This window comes from Leiobunum rupestre, chromosome 9, assembly GCF_980474605.1.
Source record: "Leiobunum rupestre chromosome 9, qqLeiRupe1.1.hap1, whole genome shotgun sequence".
NCBI classification, from domain to species: Eukaryota; Metazoa; Arthropoda; class Arachnida; order Opiliones; family Sclerosomatidae; genus Leiobunum; species Leiobunum rupestre.
In genome coordinates this window covers 41,418,136-41,437,546 of record NC_143392.1, presented here as the reverse complement: position 1 = coordinate 41,437,546, position 19,411 = coordinate 41,418,136, and the positions used below count along the sequence as shown (strand labels likewise).

The following is a 19,411-nucleotide window of genomic DNA, read 5'->3' as shown; positions in this document are numbered from 1 at the left end:
ATTCAGCTCTGTACGTATTCTATTTGATCTTTACAATTATATTTGTATTTAAATATAAATATTAGTGTATTTCAATTTGTTGAAAACAAGGCTAGAAAATAGTCGAAAAAGCCAATTTCGTATTATTAATAATAATCAGCTAGGATAATAACCAAGGAACCTTAGTCCAAATCAGCTAGCCACTTTTAATGCCTTTAAATCAGGTGGAAAACAAAAACTCGGGGTAAACTTCTTTAACCAGTAGGGAGATAAAATAAAAACAGGCTGGGATTGAACACAGCTCCCCTATCTGCAAGGCGAAAGTACCAACCCCTCCGCCATCCCATTTATCTACGTTTAACTATTAACTTGACTATTACCAATGTGAAATTTAAATACACGGTACATAAGTGAAGTAATATTTGAAAGACAGAAGTACACATTGTGAAAATGTGAAATTAACGGTAAATATGACTAATTATGGATCTATTTTGAATAAGAGTACAGGATTTTAGGGTGAATAAGGGGTCTGGTGGGATCTTTAACGTGTATTTATTTTTAAGCATGTCATTTTTGACGGTGATTGGTCATAACCCGGTATGGAGCTAATATTGTAAAAGTCAGGCAGCTGCCATGTTTTCTCCACAGAGACAAAAATTTCAAAATTATTGAATTGTTCCGAATCGTGCTGGTCATATACAACATAATCGTTTCATGGACAATTAGTTACATTGATTGCATTTATTTAAACAATGGGATAGAAACTATAATGAGATTATTATAAGTGTGTATCCCAATTCACTTCAAGCACTGCTAATAGGCTCCACCTCTTAAAAGTCAATCAAATCGGCACGATATCTCCTTGTTTGGCTAGCATGGCATAAATGATTTTCCATCACCCTCCAACGCATTATTACCCGTTCATTTTTTAAAGGCATTAAAAGTATCTAGATGACTTTGGCCTTAGGCGGTGCCTTGGGTATTTGCCTAGCTGGTTATTATTATTCTCTGATAGTTACGTCTTTGTAATCCCTCTTGTAACGGTTGGGTGAAAACTCGAAACAACTCGTTCTGCGTTGAGTTGGCAAGTTCTCTCCCCACTAGTTTAAGGGGTTTTCCCCGAGCTCTTAAGTTTCCCCTTCCATAAAAACTTGTCGAGGTTAACGGTAATAGTAAGTGTAGGGAGCTGTTTGCTCGCGTGGTGAAGGGCGTCCCACCACCCTCCTAGGCATTGTAACACGGCCACATGAATTAATGGCTTTAAAAGTCATTTGATAAGGTGGTGCCTTGGTAATTAGCCTAGCTGATTATTATATATTATTATCTAGACTATGTTTACCGCGTATCGTCTCAGCGTTGGCATTATTAAATTAATAAAAACATTTTTAATGTTATAATAGAGAGGTTAAGGTATACTCACAAACTTATAGATGAGTAGAGCCGTAGCTTTATTGTGTACATGTAAAATCTACATTCCTATAAGTTCCCACACCATGTCTTCCAGGGGTGGCTAATCCATGTATTCACAAACTATTTTTAGTTAATAGCCGGGACAAAGAAGCTCGACTTAGCTGGATGAGTGAATCTAGCGACGATGACTTGAGGAAAATGAAAAGCATTATAGTTCACACTTTGACGTTGAATAAATTGCAACAATTTAGCTTCGAAGCAGTCAAAACTTTGTCTAAGCGAGTGCACTATCGGTCAGGTGGGATTCTCGTTCAATTAGAAATTTTTAAGGGGGAAGAGTTCGTTTCAACGGACAATTTCGTTCGAGTTGTACGTGTTTAATATTCGTCTAACTAAAACTAACATAATAAAAAAAATTTCAACGATTAGCAAAAATTATCACCGAACTCATTTTCATCCAGGTTTTGTTCAGCACAGAGCTTCCTAGTGTCTAAATATACCATAATTTAAAGGGATAATAAAGCTAAACCCTTAACACTTTTGAAGAAATTAAAAAACTTACTAATAACTCGTACCAATAGGTCTTGGAGCAAACAAAAATACGCGAATCTCGCGTTTTGAAATTTTTCATGATTAGGCTTAGTTTTTCTTTTAGATATAACAGTCGCCAGCCATATTTCCCGCACCGTTGGAATTTCTGGCTATTTTATTTAGTGTTTATGTAGTTTATTACTCGAAGTTCTATTTGATCCGAGATTCGGGTATTTATGTTTGCTCGAAGACCTATTGGTACGAGTTAATTAGTAAGTTTTTTAATTTTTTTAATTTCTTCAAATTTGTTTAGGGTTTAGCTATATTATCCCTTTTAATTATGGACTTATCTACTTTTTCGCGTTTTTATCATCCTTTGCACAGTCCATAGGTGGTCTCTTCTAACTTTACCGATAATTTACCAACCAGTTCGGTTACGAGTCCAAATTGCAGCTGGATGAGAATGTCACGGTTGGAAAAAGGTTCCGAACGATGAGGGAAAATGTCCCATACAAAAGTCGTCTATAGAAAATCAATAGCAATATACAGGGTCTTTTTTTTTTTGGCTCGGAAAAGTGTTTTTTTTCAAAAACTATTTATAGTACCGATTTCAAATTTGGAAGGTCAATTCTCTATACCGGGGGACATCAGTTTGAGAAATGTGAGCGTTTTCGGTAATGTTTTTCACCAATTTTGAAAAATTATTTTTCGACCACTAGGTGCGAGATAAAAAATTTCCATTATAAAGTTGTAGGCCGTCATCGAAAACCCTTAAAAATTGTTCACTCGACGAAAAACAACTTATTTATCAGTGAAAATTCGAGCTTGAAAAATTTACAAGTTGGTGAAGCCAAATTACGATTGTTTGAAACGATAATTGAAAAGGGAACAAGTCTAATACAAACGTAGTAGAGTTTTCACACTTGAAAAAATGTACACGTTTGGTTTTTAAATGCAGATATTTTATTCACATAAATTTTTACAAAACATTTTCAATAATATCACCATTGGCTGCAACACAGGTTTGTGCGCGGACAATTAAGTTCTCAAACGCTTTCTCTACCATTTCTGGTGTGACGTCTCGGCAAGCACTGATTATTCGTCTAATGAGTTCCTCCCTAGTTTCAATGGGCGTGGCGTATACCTTTGCTTTAACGAATCCCCAGAGAAAATAATCCAGCGGTGTTAGGTCAGGTGACCTTGCTGGCCAATGCACTGCCTATCCACCTTTCAGGAAACTCGTTGTTGAGGTGCTCAGTTACTTGCCGGGAAAAATGCGGAGGGGCGCCATCTTGCTGAAACCACAACTGACGTCTTTCAGCCAATGGAAGGTCGTCGATTGCGTCACTCAGTTCGTTCTGTAGAAAATGTAAATACCTTTGGCCGTTGAGGTTCGTCGGCAGGAAAAAGGGACCAATCAAACGGTTTCCAACAAGTCCAACCCAAACATTGACCCGTTCAAATTGAACCTGGTGATGATATTCAAAACCCCAATGTGGGTTGATGTCAGACCAAAGATGGCTGTTTTGATGATTAAAGGGCCCATCTCTAGAAAATGACGCTTCGTCGGAAAACAAAACATGGCGCAAAAATTGTCTATCTTCTTGGACAGCATTTAGTAACCAGTTGCTAAATTCATAACGTCTTTGATGGTCTCCGTCAATTAGTCCTTGGTGGAGCGTAGCTCTGTATGGGTGATAGCGATTCTTACGAAGAATTTTCCACACACGATTTGCGGAACAACCCAAATCAGCAGCGGCGTTAGCGCAACTGTGACGAGGATATGCCACAAAGTACGCGAGTACATTGTTCTCGAAGTCTAAATCCGGTTGACCGAATCCGCGAAACCTAGGTTGCAAGTTACCAAATTGATTGAAATCGTGAATTGCTCGTCTTACTGTATTTACAGATGGTGCTCCATTTGGATGTCTTTCTGCGAAGATTTCAGTCACTCTTCTAAGGTTTTGCGCTGCTTCTCCATAGTAAATGGCAACTATCTCGGTACGCTCAGCTACTGAATAACGAGGCATTGTTCGAAATATTATCAAACACTGATAATAATCTCCCAAAGTTTTCCTTTAAATACCCAATGCATGTTTAGGATTGAACTATAGCCTCGTGTTTTTTTAAATCCGGTCGTTTTTTTAACCAAAGTTTCACCTGGATTAGGTAATTCGGTTTCAATTATCGTTTCAAACAATCGTAATTTGGCTTCACCAACTTGTAAATTTTTCAAGCTCGAATTTTCACTGATAAATAAATTGTTTTTCGTCGAGTGAACAATTTTTAAGGGTTTTCGATGACGGCCTACAACTTTATAATAGAATTTTTTTATCTCGCACCTAGTGGTCGAAAAATAATTTTTCAAAATTGGTGAAAAACATTACCGAAAACGCTCAAATTTCTCAAACTGATGTCCCCCGGTATAGAGAATTGACCTTCCAAATTTGAAATCGGTACTATAAATAGTTTTTGAAAAAAAAACACTTTTCCGAGCAAAAAAAAAGACCCTGTATAGAGGTTTATATAAACCTCTATATTATTTATTTATTTATTCCATTCAATCTGAGGTTAAAAGTTCTGTTACTACATTTTCACAAACAACTTTAAGAGGTTGTAATGAACTGGAATTGGAAGAGGTTGAGTTAGCATTAAAACAGTGTAGAGAATAAATTGATAGTCTGAATTATCAACTCAGTGAATTAAGTAATAAGATTAACAGCTACATTGACACAATAAATGGAAAAAGTTTTATTTTTTACGGGGCTGACCTCATTTGAATATCTTGAAGATATTGTAGAACATTTAAAGGTAATGACCATTACAAATCTGAGATTAGCTTACTCAAATAAAGAGTTGAGTTAAAGCTTTTGCATTTCAGAATCTGTCGTAAGACGAATTTTTTACAATTGCCTTAACGCAGTGTTTAATGGATTTTATACATCTATTAAACGGCCTGAAAGGGATGAGCTACAGGTAGAGGTCGGCGGAACAAATAAATTAACCGCCAATATTTCAATTAATCATTAAAATTAGTATTATTTGTTTTATACGAATAAATTATACGATTAAACAATGATTTAACATGCAAAATTAATCATTTTTTCGAATATTTCTGAATAATTCTTGGTTATGGATAAATATAAACAATCATATAATTTCTTATTCAAACGCTGATCTCTAGCTACAGGCAACTATGCCAATATGTTTCTGAGAAACGTTTTGTAAAAAATGTGCGGTTATTATAGATTGTTTTGAAGTATTTTCTGACAAGCCTTCTAGTGTGCTGAAACATAGTCCAGCTTTAAGCAGAACAATACTGTTAAGTTCCGTGTTGGTATAAACCAACAGGGCTCAATTAGTTTCATTTCTAAAGGCTGGGGCGGTAGAGTAAGTGACAAATATTTCATTGAATGTTCAGGGATTTAAAAAAGTAAGAACCCGGTGATCTTGTTCTAATGGAGGATTTGACATTGATGATTCAGTAGGATTTTATTGTGCTTCTATTAAATACCCAACGTTTGTTAATGGGAAGAAACAACTAGACTCCCTGGATGTGGAATCTACAAGGAAATTAACTAATGTGAGAGTTATTGGGCAACTGCGACAAAAGTATACAATTTTACATACAAAAATTCCAACTGAATTATTAAATGATGCCCAGAAAGAAGATGAAGCAACTATAGAAAATATTTGTACAGTTTGTTGCGCCTTAACAAATTTGACACCCTCAGTGGTTCCTAAAGAATAAATTAAAAGTCATTATTTATCAAAATATTTATTTAGAAAAGCATTATGACTGATTTTGACATGGATTTTATCACGAAAATTTTATAATTAAAATTTTAGCACAGTAATGACTTAGAGTAGGGTTTGAGATCGTTGATGGGGCAATAATTGTTTTGTTTGAGGAGGTACATGTATATAGTTTGGCGACTGTTGAATTTGAAGAGGTTAATTGCGCAGCTGGCTTCGATGTTTTTAGTTACCATCTTGTTGGGGATAAAATGTCTCGAGGAACGTTTAATGGTACTAAAGTCTTGGTTTTCTTTGGAATCACATTCCTTGTTTTTATTTTATTTTTTTAATTTCCAGTCACAGACTTGTCACTCGTCTTATACTTACCTAACAACTGTTGCAAAATCAGCGTTGGGTGGCGGAGTGGTTAGCACTTTCGCCTCGCAGCAAGAGGAGCCGGGTTCGGTCCCAGCTTGTGGCACTGGGTGAAAACTCGGAACAACTCCTTCTGCGTTGAGTTTGCAAGTTCTCTCCCCACTGGTTCAAGGGGTTTTTCCCCGAGCTTTTCGGTTTCCCCTTCCATAAAAACTTGTTGAGGTTTACGGTAATAGTTAGTGTAGGGAGCTGTTGGCTGGATCACGTGGCATGCAGGGCTTGCCACCACCCTCCTACGCAGTGTAACCAAGGCTTCAAAAGTAGCTTGATGACTTAGGCCTAAGGTGGTGCTTTGGGTATTAGCCTAGCTGATTATTATTATTATTACAATCCAAAAAAGTATTGTCTGGATATATTCATTCCATATGGAAATCCAAATGCAAAAATTCGGCATACGTAGTATACTTACAGTGATGAAAAGCTGAGTTTGTACTTCTGGATAATACGCATGATTTTTTCAAGGTATATTCAGAATTCTGATATTCCAAACAGTATTGTGAACTGGTCACTAGTCCAATGAAAGATTATTTTTTTTATGGAAAACGGGCACTTTCCTTGTATTATTCCTTTGCCAGAACAATTACATGACATAAATCCACCTGGAGAAGCAGCTAGGTGTGGATAGCGAGTATTTAGGCAGGGCCATCATTTCTCATATATGAAATTAATATGCTTATGTCTCATATCTTTCCCCAATTAGTAAATTGTAACTGAAATTTCTTTGAATCCGAATAACATATACAATTGATTAAGGAAACTGATGGGCTATGTGGGTTACTGTTGCAGGCCCGGTAGAAATTGGAGGCGGCTATTCAACAAGCTCGGACAGTATACTAGATTTTGTTTTTACTTTGTACTTTACTATCCTTTTCAACCATTTGGGCTTGTGCTCAACAAAATGTAATATCTATGTTTTTCCAATGATCTAGTAACTCGATAAGCGGCAGTGATACAAAATTTTCCCGGTACCATTCAGTTAATATCATCGGATGTTTGGTGTTTAAATTTTTTGTTATAAACTTACTTTGATACTTTCCATCGATCAAAAAAAATATTTTATCTGCATATTTCTAGTGACTCTTCTTCGTAGCTTTGGATACAGTGTTTTGATTAAGAACACAATACTTTGTATCTAGAACAGGCAAATTTAAGTTTATAGTACTTTAAAATAATTATTTCACAATACATTCTATCTAAATGAAATAGAGCTTAAATGGAGAATATAAATGGTAAGCAAAATGTTCCCTTGAAACTATTAAGCCTTAAGCCCCGTTTTCAATTACGATAAATTTCAGGCTTTTCGCTTTTGCTTTTTGACGCGCTTTTATTTAAAAATAATCATATATCAAATCCATTTAGATTTCTGCTTCGCGTGACAAAAAAGCCGATAGAGAAGCTTCTCGCGGTTGGTTTTGACGAGAAAGCGTAATTGTTTTAAAGAAAATTCGTGATTGAAAACGGGGCTTTAGCTATGTTATTGTTTTTTTGTACATTTCGACACCACTGTAATCGAAGCTTTGGAATGTATGGTTGAGACCATGTCTAAGGAGCATAATATATATAAATATATATATATATATATATATATATATATATATATATATATATATATATATATATACGCCATCTATATGGACTTTTCCAAGGCTTTTGGCTTTTGATCGGGTTTCGCATCAGCGCCTGATTCAGAAACTTTCAGATTATGGTATTTCCGGGACGTTACTAATTTGGTGCTCTGACTACTTAAAAAAAAAACGAACATTATCAAATGCAATGGTATAATTTCTAGTAATTCCTATCCTGTTGATTGTGGTGTACCGCAGGGCTCTTCACTCGGACCGCTACTTTTTAACTTATATGTGTCGGATCTACCTTCAGTAGTTCAATTAAATAAACTTCTTCAGTTAGCGGATGATCACAAGCGTATGAACCATGTTAAATCCGTTGCTGATTGCGTTAATCTTCAGCGTGACCTCAACAATTTAAATACATGGTTTATACAAAATAATTTACCTATAAATGAAAGTAAAACTGTCGTGGTCTCTTATTCTAGGAAAACTAATTTAATTTATTACGACTACGAAATTAACTCGGAGATTTTAAAACGGCGAAAATTCATCTAAAGACCTGGGCTTCTATTTTGACAGTAAACATTTATACGCTACCCATATCCAACAAGTTGTTTTAAAATGCCATAGAAACCTTAGTATCAGTTTTAAGCTCTCTAGGAATCTAAAATCGGGTGCTTGTTTTTTAACTCTTTTTAAATCTTTAGTGATGTCTTCGATTTCATATTGTTCGGTTATTTTTAGCAATACCTGCAATTCAAATATTTTAAAACTAGAAAAGGTCTCAAAGAAATTTACTTACCTCTATATAATTTTTTTCAAAAATATCCAATCTAATTTTAAAATCGATTCTGTTAATCGGATATAAAAATTTTACAACGTATAATCAATGGGAAAATCGATTGTACTGAAATTTTAAATTTATTACATTTTAATTGCACAGGAGCCTATTTTATTGTAACTCGGAAACTCCGCTTTCAATGAGCCGTATGATGACAAATTTTAATTGTTATGGCTCCAACAATGACATTTTCTCGTCAAAAAATCTTTGTAACAACTCACTTAAGGTTTCAAATTTTGTATGACTGCCTCTTTCCATTACATTACATTATATATATATACATATATACATACAATGCAATTACGGAAGTCATGGTGGCTTATTAACTAAACCTCTTATGGTAATATTATACCTTACGGAGTTTATAAATAAAGAACAGAAAAGTCTTAGTAAAACCAGGGAGTGTTACTTAGCAGCTTCATATTTAGAAATATATTGTTAAAATGTCCCCTTCTATCTCCAATATTCCTTAAATAAATAAAAAATCATCATTCAGGTGTTCCTGCAATGTTTTTTAAAACTAATTGTTTTCTATGAAACTGGGGTGCAGAAGCTGTTAGGATAAAAGGGAAAAAACAAGCAAAAGTAGAAGCTCAAGACTGTGAATTTGGTTTACCACAGAAGAAATTTAGCATTGATGCAAATGAAGTAGAAAATCATAATTACACCTTGCGGAATGTGGCTGTATTTGTCATAAGAATGTTGTCAAAAGGAAATGACCTAGCAGTATTCTAGAAGCGCTCACCAAGGATGTAAATTTACCCTATGAGAGTAAATCCGAGATCTGGACAAAAAATATTTCAAAAGGAGATCTGGTTAATGTCTCGGATAAATGTTCCAATTTATTTATAAAAATAAAAGACATTGCTGACAAGTTTTATAAATCGGAGCCATCTCAGAATAGACACGTTAATTTAAAATAAATTACAATTAACTAGATATCAAATACACCGCTGTGATGAATGATTGGGAAATTAGAACACAAGGTATTGATTACGATCAAAAATTATTAGCAAAATTATCAATCATTTTATTATAAACATTCAAAGAAATTAAAGAACAATATCAGTGTGCCACAAAGATCGTTTTAGGTGTATAAAAGCTCTCGAAAATGCTCTAAGGAAAAGAAAAGAGCCGAAATTAATAAAAAAAATTGCATAAAATTCAATTCAAGATCCTAAATTTCTGATGATTCCGATGCGGCGATGCAGTCTTACGTGTAAAATATTTACCATCAAAAAGCCAAGATTTACAATTCCTTGCTGACGATCCTGATGCGGATTTGCATTTACAATAAGCCATTTCGACCGTAGTATGGGGGTAAAAGGGGAAATAAACTGATTCTGCGCAGACCGACTAATGTATCAAATTCCGCCATTTTAAAATGTTTGTAGTGTTATTTAACGTAGAAGCTATACGGTACTATTTTCAATAATTAATTTAAAATGGTTGTATGTTGTGTTGTTGGTGGTTAAAGTTAAATTACGACGTAAAAAGTAAACAACGTTCAGTTGAAAGAGATCAAAGGCAGGTAGGTTTACAAATTAGCCCTAAAAATTGCGGAATGCTTATTTTCACGTTAAGCCTTGCTCTTGATTACCATTAGGAAGTAGAGTGTGCGGGTTTCATTAAGGTTTTATCAACGACCTTATTCATCAGGTAGTATTAGTATGGAAGAAACTGTCTCCCATTCCAGATAAATTATAATGGAAACACATGATTTGCTGAGCAATGTTTAACCAAATGGTAATGAGGATAGTATGTTTCAATAACCAACAATTTATAGAACTCTTATCAATTTTTTTTAACATAAAGGAGAACATATTAATTACAAAGATCTGGTTTCGGTTTGGACGCAAACTGATTACACCGACTCGGAAGTTGAAAATAGAAGTTTAAAGAGTTATATTAAATATCTGAAGGAAACTTTAAAAAAGATGACACCGAGAGTGGATAAATTGCACAAAATTATGAAATTACAAGATTTTACCCGGGTTTGTCTAAATATGTGGTTTTCATTTGGCTTTTTAGGTAATTATTCAAAAAATTATCGGATAATTATTTCAAAATATTTTCATTAATTTCAAGTTATCTGAAGGCCAAAGCTAAAAGGAGAACATATTGACCAGTTTTTTGCAGTACTGGTTCAGCTAAAAGTATATCAGCTTTGGCAATAAAGCGTTTACCCAAAAATGTGTTATCAAAAGTTATTCTTTTTCGAAAAATGTTATCATTACATGTAGGTGCTTCTGTATATATCACAAAGTCTGCCCATTCAAAAAAATATACCCCCCTTTCTCCTAGCACTTGAAAGTAATAATTTTATTTTTGGTCCAATTGAACAGTTCCACTAACATAAATGAATGATCTTCCATTAAAGTCAAGCCATTTTCTTTTACCATTAGGTGGTTTCTACATAACATTTACGAGCTATTGGCTCTAACTCTCTTCGCTTCACTATTGCCTAAGATAACCTCGCATATCTGGAATAGAAAATATATTTCAATCTTTATAAAAAAATATAAATTAATGTTAACTTAACTATTCATTTTCATGGGAACTAGTGATTCTTCCTACCCTTCAGTTCTTCTATCAATCATTCAATGTCTGACTAGTTGTTAGTTCGTGAATAAAATTGACTAGCTCTTTAACTACCACCTGACTTTTGACAAAAGTTCCGCTACAGTCGGGTCAAAGTAGTTATCTTATGTCAGAGCTACAAAATTGGAAGATAAATGTAATATTTTTGAAATTTATTCTTACATGGGGTGAAAATAGTTTTGTAATTTCCATTTGGTAATCTTGAGTAAATTCGCAATTCTTTCCATTTGTACTTCGACAGGAAGCTCCAGAAATGTGTGTTTTAACTGAAATATGTATAGAATGTTAGATTTAATAGACACTTAGAATTAAAATTATAATTCATCCGTACGAAGCAGTATTTTATATCTCCGTTAATATCCTTCGTATCATCGTGTGCTATAGCTCTATTGAAACCTTTCATTTTCCTGTTGCCTGAATGGTCAATTTCATTTTTCTTTTGTACAAGATAGTCAAAAAGGTCAACAGGTGTAAATCCAGGAATAACAGAGGGATGAGGGGTTTTTTTAGCCAGTTTAAAATATCATCAAGTAGCGTTGCATCGCAACCTCATTTCTCTGAAAATTACATTATTAATATTCCGCTACAGTAAAATTTCATGTTAAGTTTACCTCGAAAATATTTCTTGATTTCATTATTGAATTTAAGCTCAGTCTTTATTTTTGCCTTAGAGATTCGCTTTCGAGTCGATGTAGTGAAACTTTGCACGGACGGACCAAGTCGCTACTCGCACTAGCCGTTACACGCGTTTCCAACCCATGGTCGTGGCTAAGGCTTACAATACTTTCTTCGTTTTCGGTTGTTTTATCACCCTCACCCTTTTAGTTATCACGAATTCTATTTATATAGTCAATTTTCTTCCATTTAGACCTAAATTTTACATTTATATTTAAACATAACCCTTTTAACTTCTTCACGTTAAATTTCTCTAAACGTGCTCTATGGTTATCCCCATCCATTTTTTCGTCGAGTAGTCTGCTTTTGATACGAAGTTCCAACTGCGCATGTTTACTTCTTACATCGAAAAGGCTTATTTTTGTGATTATCATTTCAACTTACTATTTTGACTAAAGAGTACGTCGAAATTACTAACGAGGAGTGTAACCGAGTTTTTCACCAAGGAAAAAAATACGCTTAAAGCAAAGCAACGTCAAACGTTTCACACAATTGTGTACAACTCTGAAGCTTGACAACGATTATCATCATTTTCACCAATCGAGTTCTCGTTTTCCTTCCACATTATACAAACGTCTGTGTCTTCCAAAACAATTCAGTCTCTAAATCTCTTGCCGACAACTGATAAAGCGTAACAAATGATATGATGTACTCCCATTCGCAAAACGATTGGCTAATAATGGTCGGGATATTCCAAACTATTTCGGCCGCTTTGGCGTATACCGCAGTATCAAATACCAAAAGGTTTTTAGAGAGGGTTTTCATAATCCTTCTTGCTTGGTTAAGTACTTTATGGACTGTTGACATGTGTGTGGCAGCTAGGAGCAACAAACACAAGGAGAACGCAGCTAGCCCTTATACACGCTAACGGAGGTTTGTGTACGAATTTCATTGGACGAGCGTCACTAGCCTTTACGCTGAACGTTTTACGGGTGGGGGGAAGACAATTTCCGAATTTTCTCCTTCCGACGGCAGCAGGCGCTAAAGCGTCTAGCCAATGAAAAACGTACACAAGAAAATCCACGACTTCTGACGGGTTGCGTTCTCCTTGTGTGGGGTGTTGTGTTTGTTGCTCCTAGGTGGCAGGCGCATTTATTGTTGGTAGATATTGTATCATTGGCTCCCTAAATTTGAAGTGCGCGCGCGTGACGTTTTCCCTTCTCGTGTATGGCGAAAATGATTCTCGTGGATCATTGCAACAAAGTCACTAACCCTAATAAGTAGAAATAAAATAATCCTTGCTGACAAAAGATACACATTAGCGAAAATTATCTGAGGTGAGTTATTCGTTCTTCTGCTAAGTATGATTTATTTTCTGAAATACTTGGAAACGATTTTTTTACCATTTACCAGGGTAACCGTATAGATGCAGTGGTAATAAGATCGATAACTACATTGTTAGTTAGCGAATGAATAGAAAAGTTAATTTCGAGGGAATGTCAAAGGGAATGGGAATGGCTGTACGAGGAATATTTACACGAAAATGTGATGAGAATGGATATTTTTAGACGGTGCCAATTTTCAGGAATGGTAATGTCTCTTTTAATGCCGCTTCCTAATGTCGATAATCAATTATAAACTTATAATCCTGAATTGTACTTTGGCGTGTAAATTTTAGATAGTTGGTTAATTTGCTATTTCCCTACCCTCCACCAAACGTTAAATTACCGCCATCTGCTATGAAGAAGAATGCATTCATTTCAACTTCGGGAGAATGATTATCTTGAGACGATTTTTGTCGCCATCAAGCTCTAACAGTAAGCTCCTTCCTCCTAGAGAAAATCAAACAAGGCTCGAATCGCATTGGTTCCAAACACTGACGTTTTCGGACACGATAGAAAGAGCACACTGGTAATGTTTTTCGGTTTCCCATCTTAGAAATTAGACCAGGAAGACCGCAAATACTCTTAACATAGTCATTATCTCTGATGATGTAGGCGAAACCTCACGAAACCGGTCAGAGCAGTAGTGCTTCTGCCTAGTTTTTAAATTGATTTTAAATAAAACTTAAGTATAGAAATGAATTCCTGGTATAAATAAAACATTAAGCTTGAACCTCCAAGGGCTTCAATCTAATTGTTTGTAGGCCCCTACACTATATATCAAACTTTGTTTAAAATTTAAAGTCGCTTAAAGTCTTTTCCCACTAGGTGGAAAAAATATTTTCATACACCAATCTCGCGCTTATCCACTGAGTATACGTATCCTTTAAAATGTTTAAAATTAAAAGCATTTCTTCTAGGTAATACGACGGTACTAGACTGTCTATTCATATTCCGGAGATACACGATGTCAAGTTTCGTGAACACCTACATTCCGAGTTTTTTGGTCGTGTGCGTCTCGTACATGTCTTTCTGGTTGGACATCGAAGCGATTCCTGGACGGGTTACTCTAAGCGTCACCGCCTTTCTCACCATCGCCACCCAAATGGTCTCAGCCAGGAACGCTCTGCCCTCCGTCAACTACCTCACCGCTTTGGACGTTTGGCTTTTTGGTTGCTTGATTTTGGTCTTCACTTCGATGATCGAATTTACTATCGCCCACGCTCTCTCCAGATACTTCAAATCAACTAAAATAAAGGTAATTTCTGGATTAAATTTTAAACACATCGTGAGGGAATTACCACGTTTTAAAAATATTTAAGCCACCTGAGGTTGGACATTCAATCAAATACCCAGGAATAAAAGGTTTTAGTTATCTTGAAATAATTGTGAAAAGCTTTCAATTTGTGCCCAAAACAAATCTAAAATACCAGAAATTAACGTTAAAATCAATTTTAAAGGAAAACCAAAGTGGCGAGGAGAAAGCTACATGGCAGAACCTAGCTGAAACCGCACGTTGACACTAAAACTGTAGAAGCTTTGGCGTTGTAGAACTAGAACATGCCTTATTTCCCTCTTTTGTTAGTGTCACGTTGCAGTTTCAGGATATTCTGGTACTTAGTTTCAAATCTCAAAGACAAATCCAAATTTTGCAAATCAAGTTGAGATTTAAACTCCAATAAATAGAAATTCACCCCTTGGTACACAGATGACGACATATGACACTGAGAACAGTTTTTAGTAATGTTGAATTTGTCACCTCTTTAATACAGTCAAAGGTACAGGCGATGAACAACGAGTAATCAGCCCCTGGCCAAATCACTTATCATCAAGAAAACATTTAACCGTGTTCACACTAGACACTGTTCTAACACATTTTAGAAATATTTGCTTAGCCCGGGTAGGCCTACATGACGAAAATAAAAACCTGTTTAACCAATACTACACGCGCCTTATGTATGGCAGTGAGCATTGTCTAAACACAAACATTTTGTTTTCGTGTACCCTGTCTTATTCATATTTGTCTTCGGTTGTTTTCTTCTATAATATACAAGGCTTAGCGCAGTTAAATTCAAACCAGTATTTACGGTTACTAAAACACACGTTTCTAGAAACGGATCAACCTACCATAATTATCTCTCGATTGGTTGAGCAGGAAAAATGTTAAATTCAGTATTTTTATTGACATGCTAAAGATATAATACTACGTGTCATATTAGCTCTAGAATTTATAAAAGGCTTCGACGCCAGAGGAAATCCGTGGAGTAGAGATGAGTCGGGCCGGCTATTTCTAAAACCCGACCCGACCCGGCCCGGCCCGGCCCGCTAAAATTCAATAAAACTGAAACCCGACCCGACCCGACCCGCCAAAATTGAAACCCGACCCGGCCCGATAAAATTTGTAAAATTTTAAACCCGACCGCCAAGGCCCGATAAAATTGAAACCCGACCCGACCCGATAAACTTGCACTTTTTATGGTTATAGTATAAGCTTGTACTATATGCTAGAGCAAGCTCCCGAATGCAAAATTTCAATTGCTATGACTAGTTGACTAGTTACCGCATGAACTGTGACAGTGGCGGCTTAAGAAGGCCGGTTCCCGGGGCGGCGGCAGTGTTTTGTGACACCCCCCAGGACCGTGCAGAAGTTTTCACGTCCGTCTTCTTGAAGTTTAATCGTTCTCATTTGCACCCTTCCCCTCGAGCTTCTTCGATGGCGCCCCTGGCTACCCTGGTACCCCCTCGCCCCCCCCTTACGCCGCCACTGAACTGTGAATCTCTCAGTTTCCCACAACAACGCTTGTCATGAAGTGAAAAGATAGAGTCACGTGGGAGACTCGGGAGAGGGGGGAAACATAGGTAAACCAAATTCAAATTTTGGTCTACTTCAGCGCCGCCAAGTGAGGCGTTTTAGAACTTATGTCTCTCTACGGGCGAGTCAATTTAAGAGTGAAAAGGTGCCGGGCATATAGACCAAATATTAAGTATTTTTTCCAATTAGTAGGCTACGTAGTCTGTACTCTGTTGTGAAACTAGCTCTCAGTAAAAAAAATTGTGATGGCAAAGCTAGAGTTTAAACGTTTTTGAGTCTGATCATGTCGGTTTTGTTAAAAAGCAATAATGAAATAATTCACTTTCTGCATGAAGAGATTAGCGGTTGCGAATAGAATAGAAACTCGGAAGGCCCGATCATTAATATATAAAAGCCCGACCCGACCTACTCAGTTTCATGTAAAAAGCCCGACCTGACCAGTTGAGGAGGCTTAGAACAAAGAAATGCAAAGATAAATGATAAGGGTTCCCGCTATTCGTTTAAAATTTTTAATGGTTAGGCTTATCTTCTCTTTTTGGTTTGTTAATATCTAGGCAGATTCCCTGCACGGCACCGATAATTCACAATTAGGACGAAACCGGTTTACCGTTGGCAATTCTGGCTATTTTTTTTTAATTTGGAATTCGTGTTTGACCCGAATATTTATTTGGTCCGAGTTTCGCGTCTTTCTTTATCCTCGAAGATGATCCGAGTAACTTCTTAGTTTTAAAATTACTCTTTATTTGTCCATTTCCATTATAAAAATTCTAATAAAATAAATATTTATTTAATTCCAGGAAATTACGAGTCCAAATTCTGAGACGTCCGTTGATGAAGTGAATTCGAGTTTGAAATTACTTTCAAATTTGAGCGAAAGAAGTCGAGGGTTTATGAAAGGTTCGACGGTCAAGCCCGTTTCTCAGACACTTAAAAAAACGAATCTTCAAAAATTGTCACCTCAAATAGACTTAAATTTGGATAAGATGGCTAGAGTAAGCTATCCAATTATTGCGATATCATTTGTGGTAATTTATTGGACATATTATCTTCGATTTAATAATCATATTTAATATTGATCGAAATGCTTCAAAAATAATTGTGCTCATCTTAGGAGCTCTAAACTTGTAGTGTCCGGCACTAAAACTACAACCTAAATCGAACACAATCTACTGCTAATTCGCACTACTATCACATGATTTGAACGTAACTAGCGTCGTTCACTCCTAGTTTCTGTTAAACCTGGTGGCAGAAATTTTAAATTAGTTGATCAACAATAACGAACAAACAATCTAACGAATACAAGCGAAAATCTCACGCAGAAGACATTTTGAATGTTAAAAGCGTCCTCTACAGTTTATGCTGTTAACGAATGGTCGAATAACGTTTCTGACGTCACTGGAATCTTAGGACCATAGTGATTTTGAACCAGCGCCCAAATACCTGTGCGGCTATTTTATAGGATTAACTTTGTGTGTACAGACTACAACCTCCTACAAGTTCCTCCTAGATGTTTTCTGGTGCATGTTTATTGTCCTTAATATTGTGTTCTTAAATTGATAATTGGTTTTATTTTCCATGTATTTGAAATTAAGAAATATTTAATGTTTTACTGATCAAAGTATTAAAATCAAAAGAAACATAATAACTTAAAGTATGACAGTTGTATCCCGGAAATGATTGTAAAACTTATTAATAATAGGTTACTTATCGTTAAATACATTTATTATTATATAATCAAAATATGTAAAATTTAATTCGACTAATGTTTTTAACGTAATTAAGGAATTCGTTATATTTATATAGCAAAGTTACGGATTCAAAGTCCTTGTTTCATAATTAAATAATACTACATATGTTTTTTGGTATATTTAAAATGAAAAATATATTTCAGCTTTTATTGACAAGTTGTTCTCTGCATTATGAATAGCCCTGTTTTAATATTGGTAAAACGCTTTTTAAAAATTATGGTTGCCTAATCAAAATATTTAAAATTTATTCAAGCAATGTGTTTGGCGCTATTAAAAAATTGGTTTTGCTAAATCAACAATGCAAAATTTAAGATTAAAAGTATTTTATATTATAAAAACACGTTATCAGAAATAAAATATTATTCAAAGTTAATATAAGATCTGAGTCCCACGAATTTTAATTTAATAAAGATGCTATGCAATTACAAAATGTAACTTTGAGTTCCAAGTAACATTGGACATTTTCCAAATAAGAGCAATTTTAAAATTTGAGGATAGGAGATTCATAGACTAATGAACAACAGGGACGGCCCAGATCTATAACATTACCCTATAAAGACCCCAAAAAAAGTGTTAACGCGTTCAGCAGCGTTTCCAGGAAAATATTTTTTATCCAGGTGATTCAAACGTCATAAACTGGAAACTGATTAGTGAAATTTTGCCATCTGTCGGAAAACATTTTTAACGGTATTAGCGGTCGCGATTTGATTTATACTAATTAGTTAATGGGTTTAGTAACAGCCAAACTACATCCACGAAATGGCAGTATCAAGCTGAAGCTTCAAATCCAAAATGATGAAGACTTGTCAAGTGAAGATTAGTACGGCGTATGAAAGAGACAAGTAGTAGGGTTGACCCCACTATTACATGCAAGCCGTGGAAGCCTGTTGAGACAAAAAATGTGGTGCCGTTAATTGAATCGGCGATGGTAAAAGGTAGTCAGGAGGTATATGAAAATAATCGCGCACTTTGGGTTAAAAGCATGATAATTTATACACGTAGAGTTGAAGGTATTCTTAATCGATTAAAGTGTAATGCTCTTCCGTGGACGACCCCCGGAAAAGCAACGCGCTTATGCTTAGTTTTAGGGGTCGGCACTGAAAACTATAGTTTGTTTCTTTCTCTTCGTAATTTGACACAATTGAGATATAACGTCATCGGTTCACTCTTATTTTATACGAATAAACAATTTAGCTTATCTTTAAGATTAATTACTATAATAAATACAAATTGTGTTATATTTTTTATAAATTGTTTCTCATAAATATTTATTATAAAGTATTATTTTTAAAGCGATGATTATATTGAATAATTAATATATTATTATATGGCCAATTTAGTAAATGAAAGATTGATATTATAAAGCATGTTGTAACTTTATTTTAAGTACTAGCTTTAATAAAGAAAAATCTTATAATCTTAAATTAAAATATAGTTAATATAAATTATCATGCAGAAATAATTCGAATTAATAACAAATAGTACGTTTTATTATACACAATACAATAGCAGTTTATCGATTAGTTTTAATATGCCATTCGGTTATTAATCAATTTCACATCCTCCACATTTGCATAAAGCCGTACATGGTAGTTCGGCCTTCACACTAGTGCAATGTCCATTACAACCTTTGGTACATCCACATTTGATAATTTCTCTGCAAGCTTGTGCAGCAAGTGGTAGAGTTGTTCAGTTAATTTCCCATTACGTTGTCCTTTCATTCTTCTTCCACCCAAAGTCAGTTGGGTCAG

At 35.3% G+C, this 19,411-nt stretch overlaps 1 protein-coding gene across 1 annotated transcript; it reads left to right on the top strand.

The window, feature by feature from the left end:
- The first annotated feature begins 280 nt into the window (after positions 1 to 280).
- LOC149927831 (gamma-aminobutyric acid receptor subunit delta-like) lies at positions 281 to 18,481 on the top strand. The gene is made up of 5 exons (XM_090157868.1): positions 281 to 443; positions 1,520 to 1,687; positions 14,021 to 14,358; positions 16,710 to 16,904; positions 18,383 to 18,481. Exons 2-5 carry the CDS (start codon positions 1,555 to 1,557, stop codon positions 18,479 to 18,481), a joined length of 765 nt encoding a protein of 254 aa, XP_090013994.1. The 5' UTR covers positions 281 to 443; positions 1,520 to 1,554.
- Positions 18,482 to 19,411: the final 930 nt, after the last annotated feature.

Coding starts and splice junctions, on each gene's coding strand:
- LOC149927831 (XM_090157868.1), top strand. CDS start 1,555: ATGAGTGAATCTAGCGACGATGACTTGAGGAAAATGAAAAGCATTATA. Junction 1,688..14,020: donor GCGAGTGCACTATCGGTCAG/GTGGGATTCTCG, acceptor CATTTCTTCTAG/GTAATACGACGGTACTAGAC. Junction 16,905..18,382: donor ATTTGGATAAGATGGCTAGA/GTAAGCTATCCA, acceptor TATACTAATTAG/TTAATGGGTTTAGTAACAGC.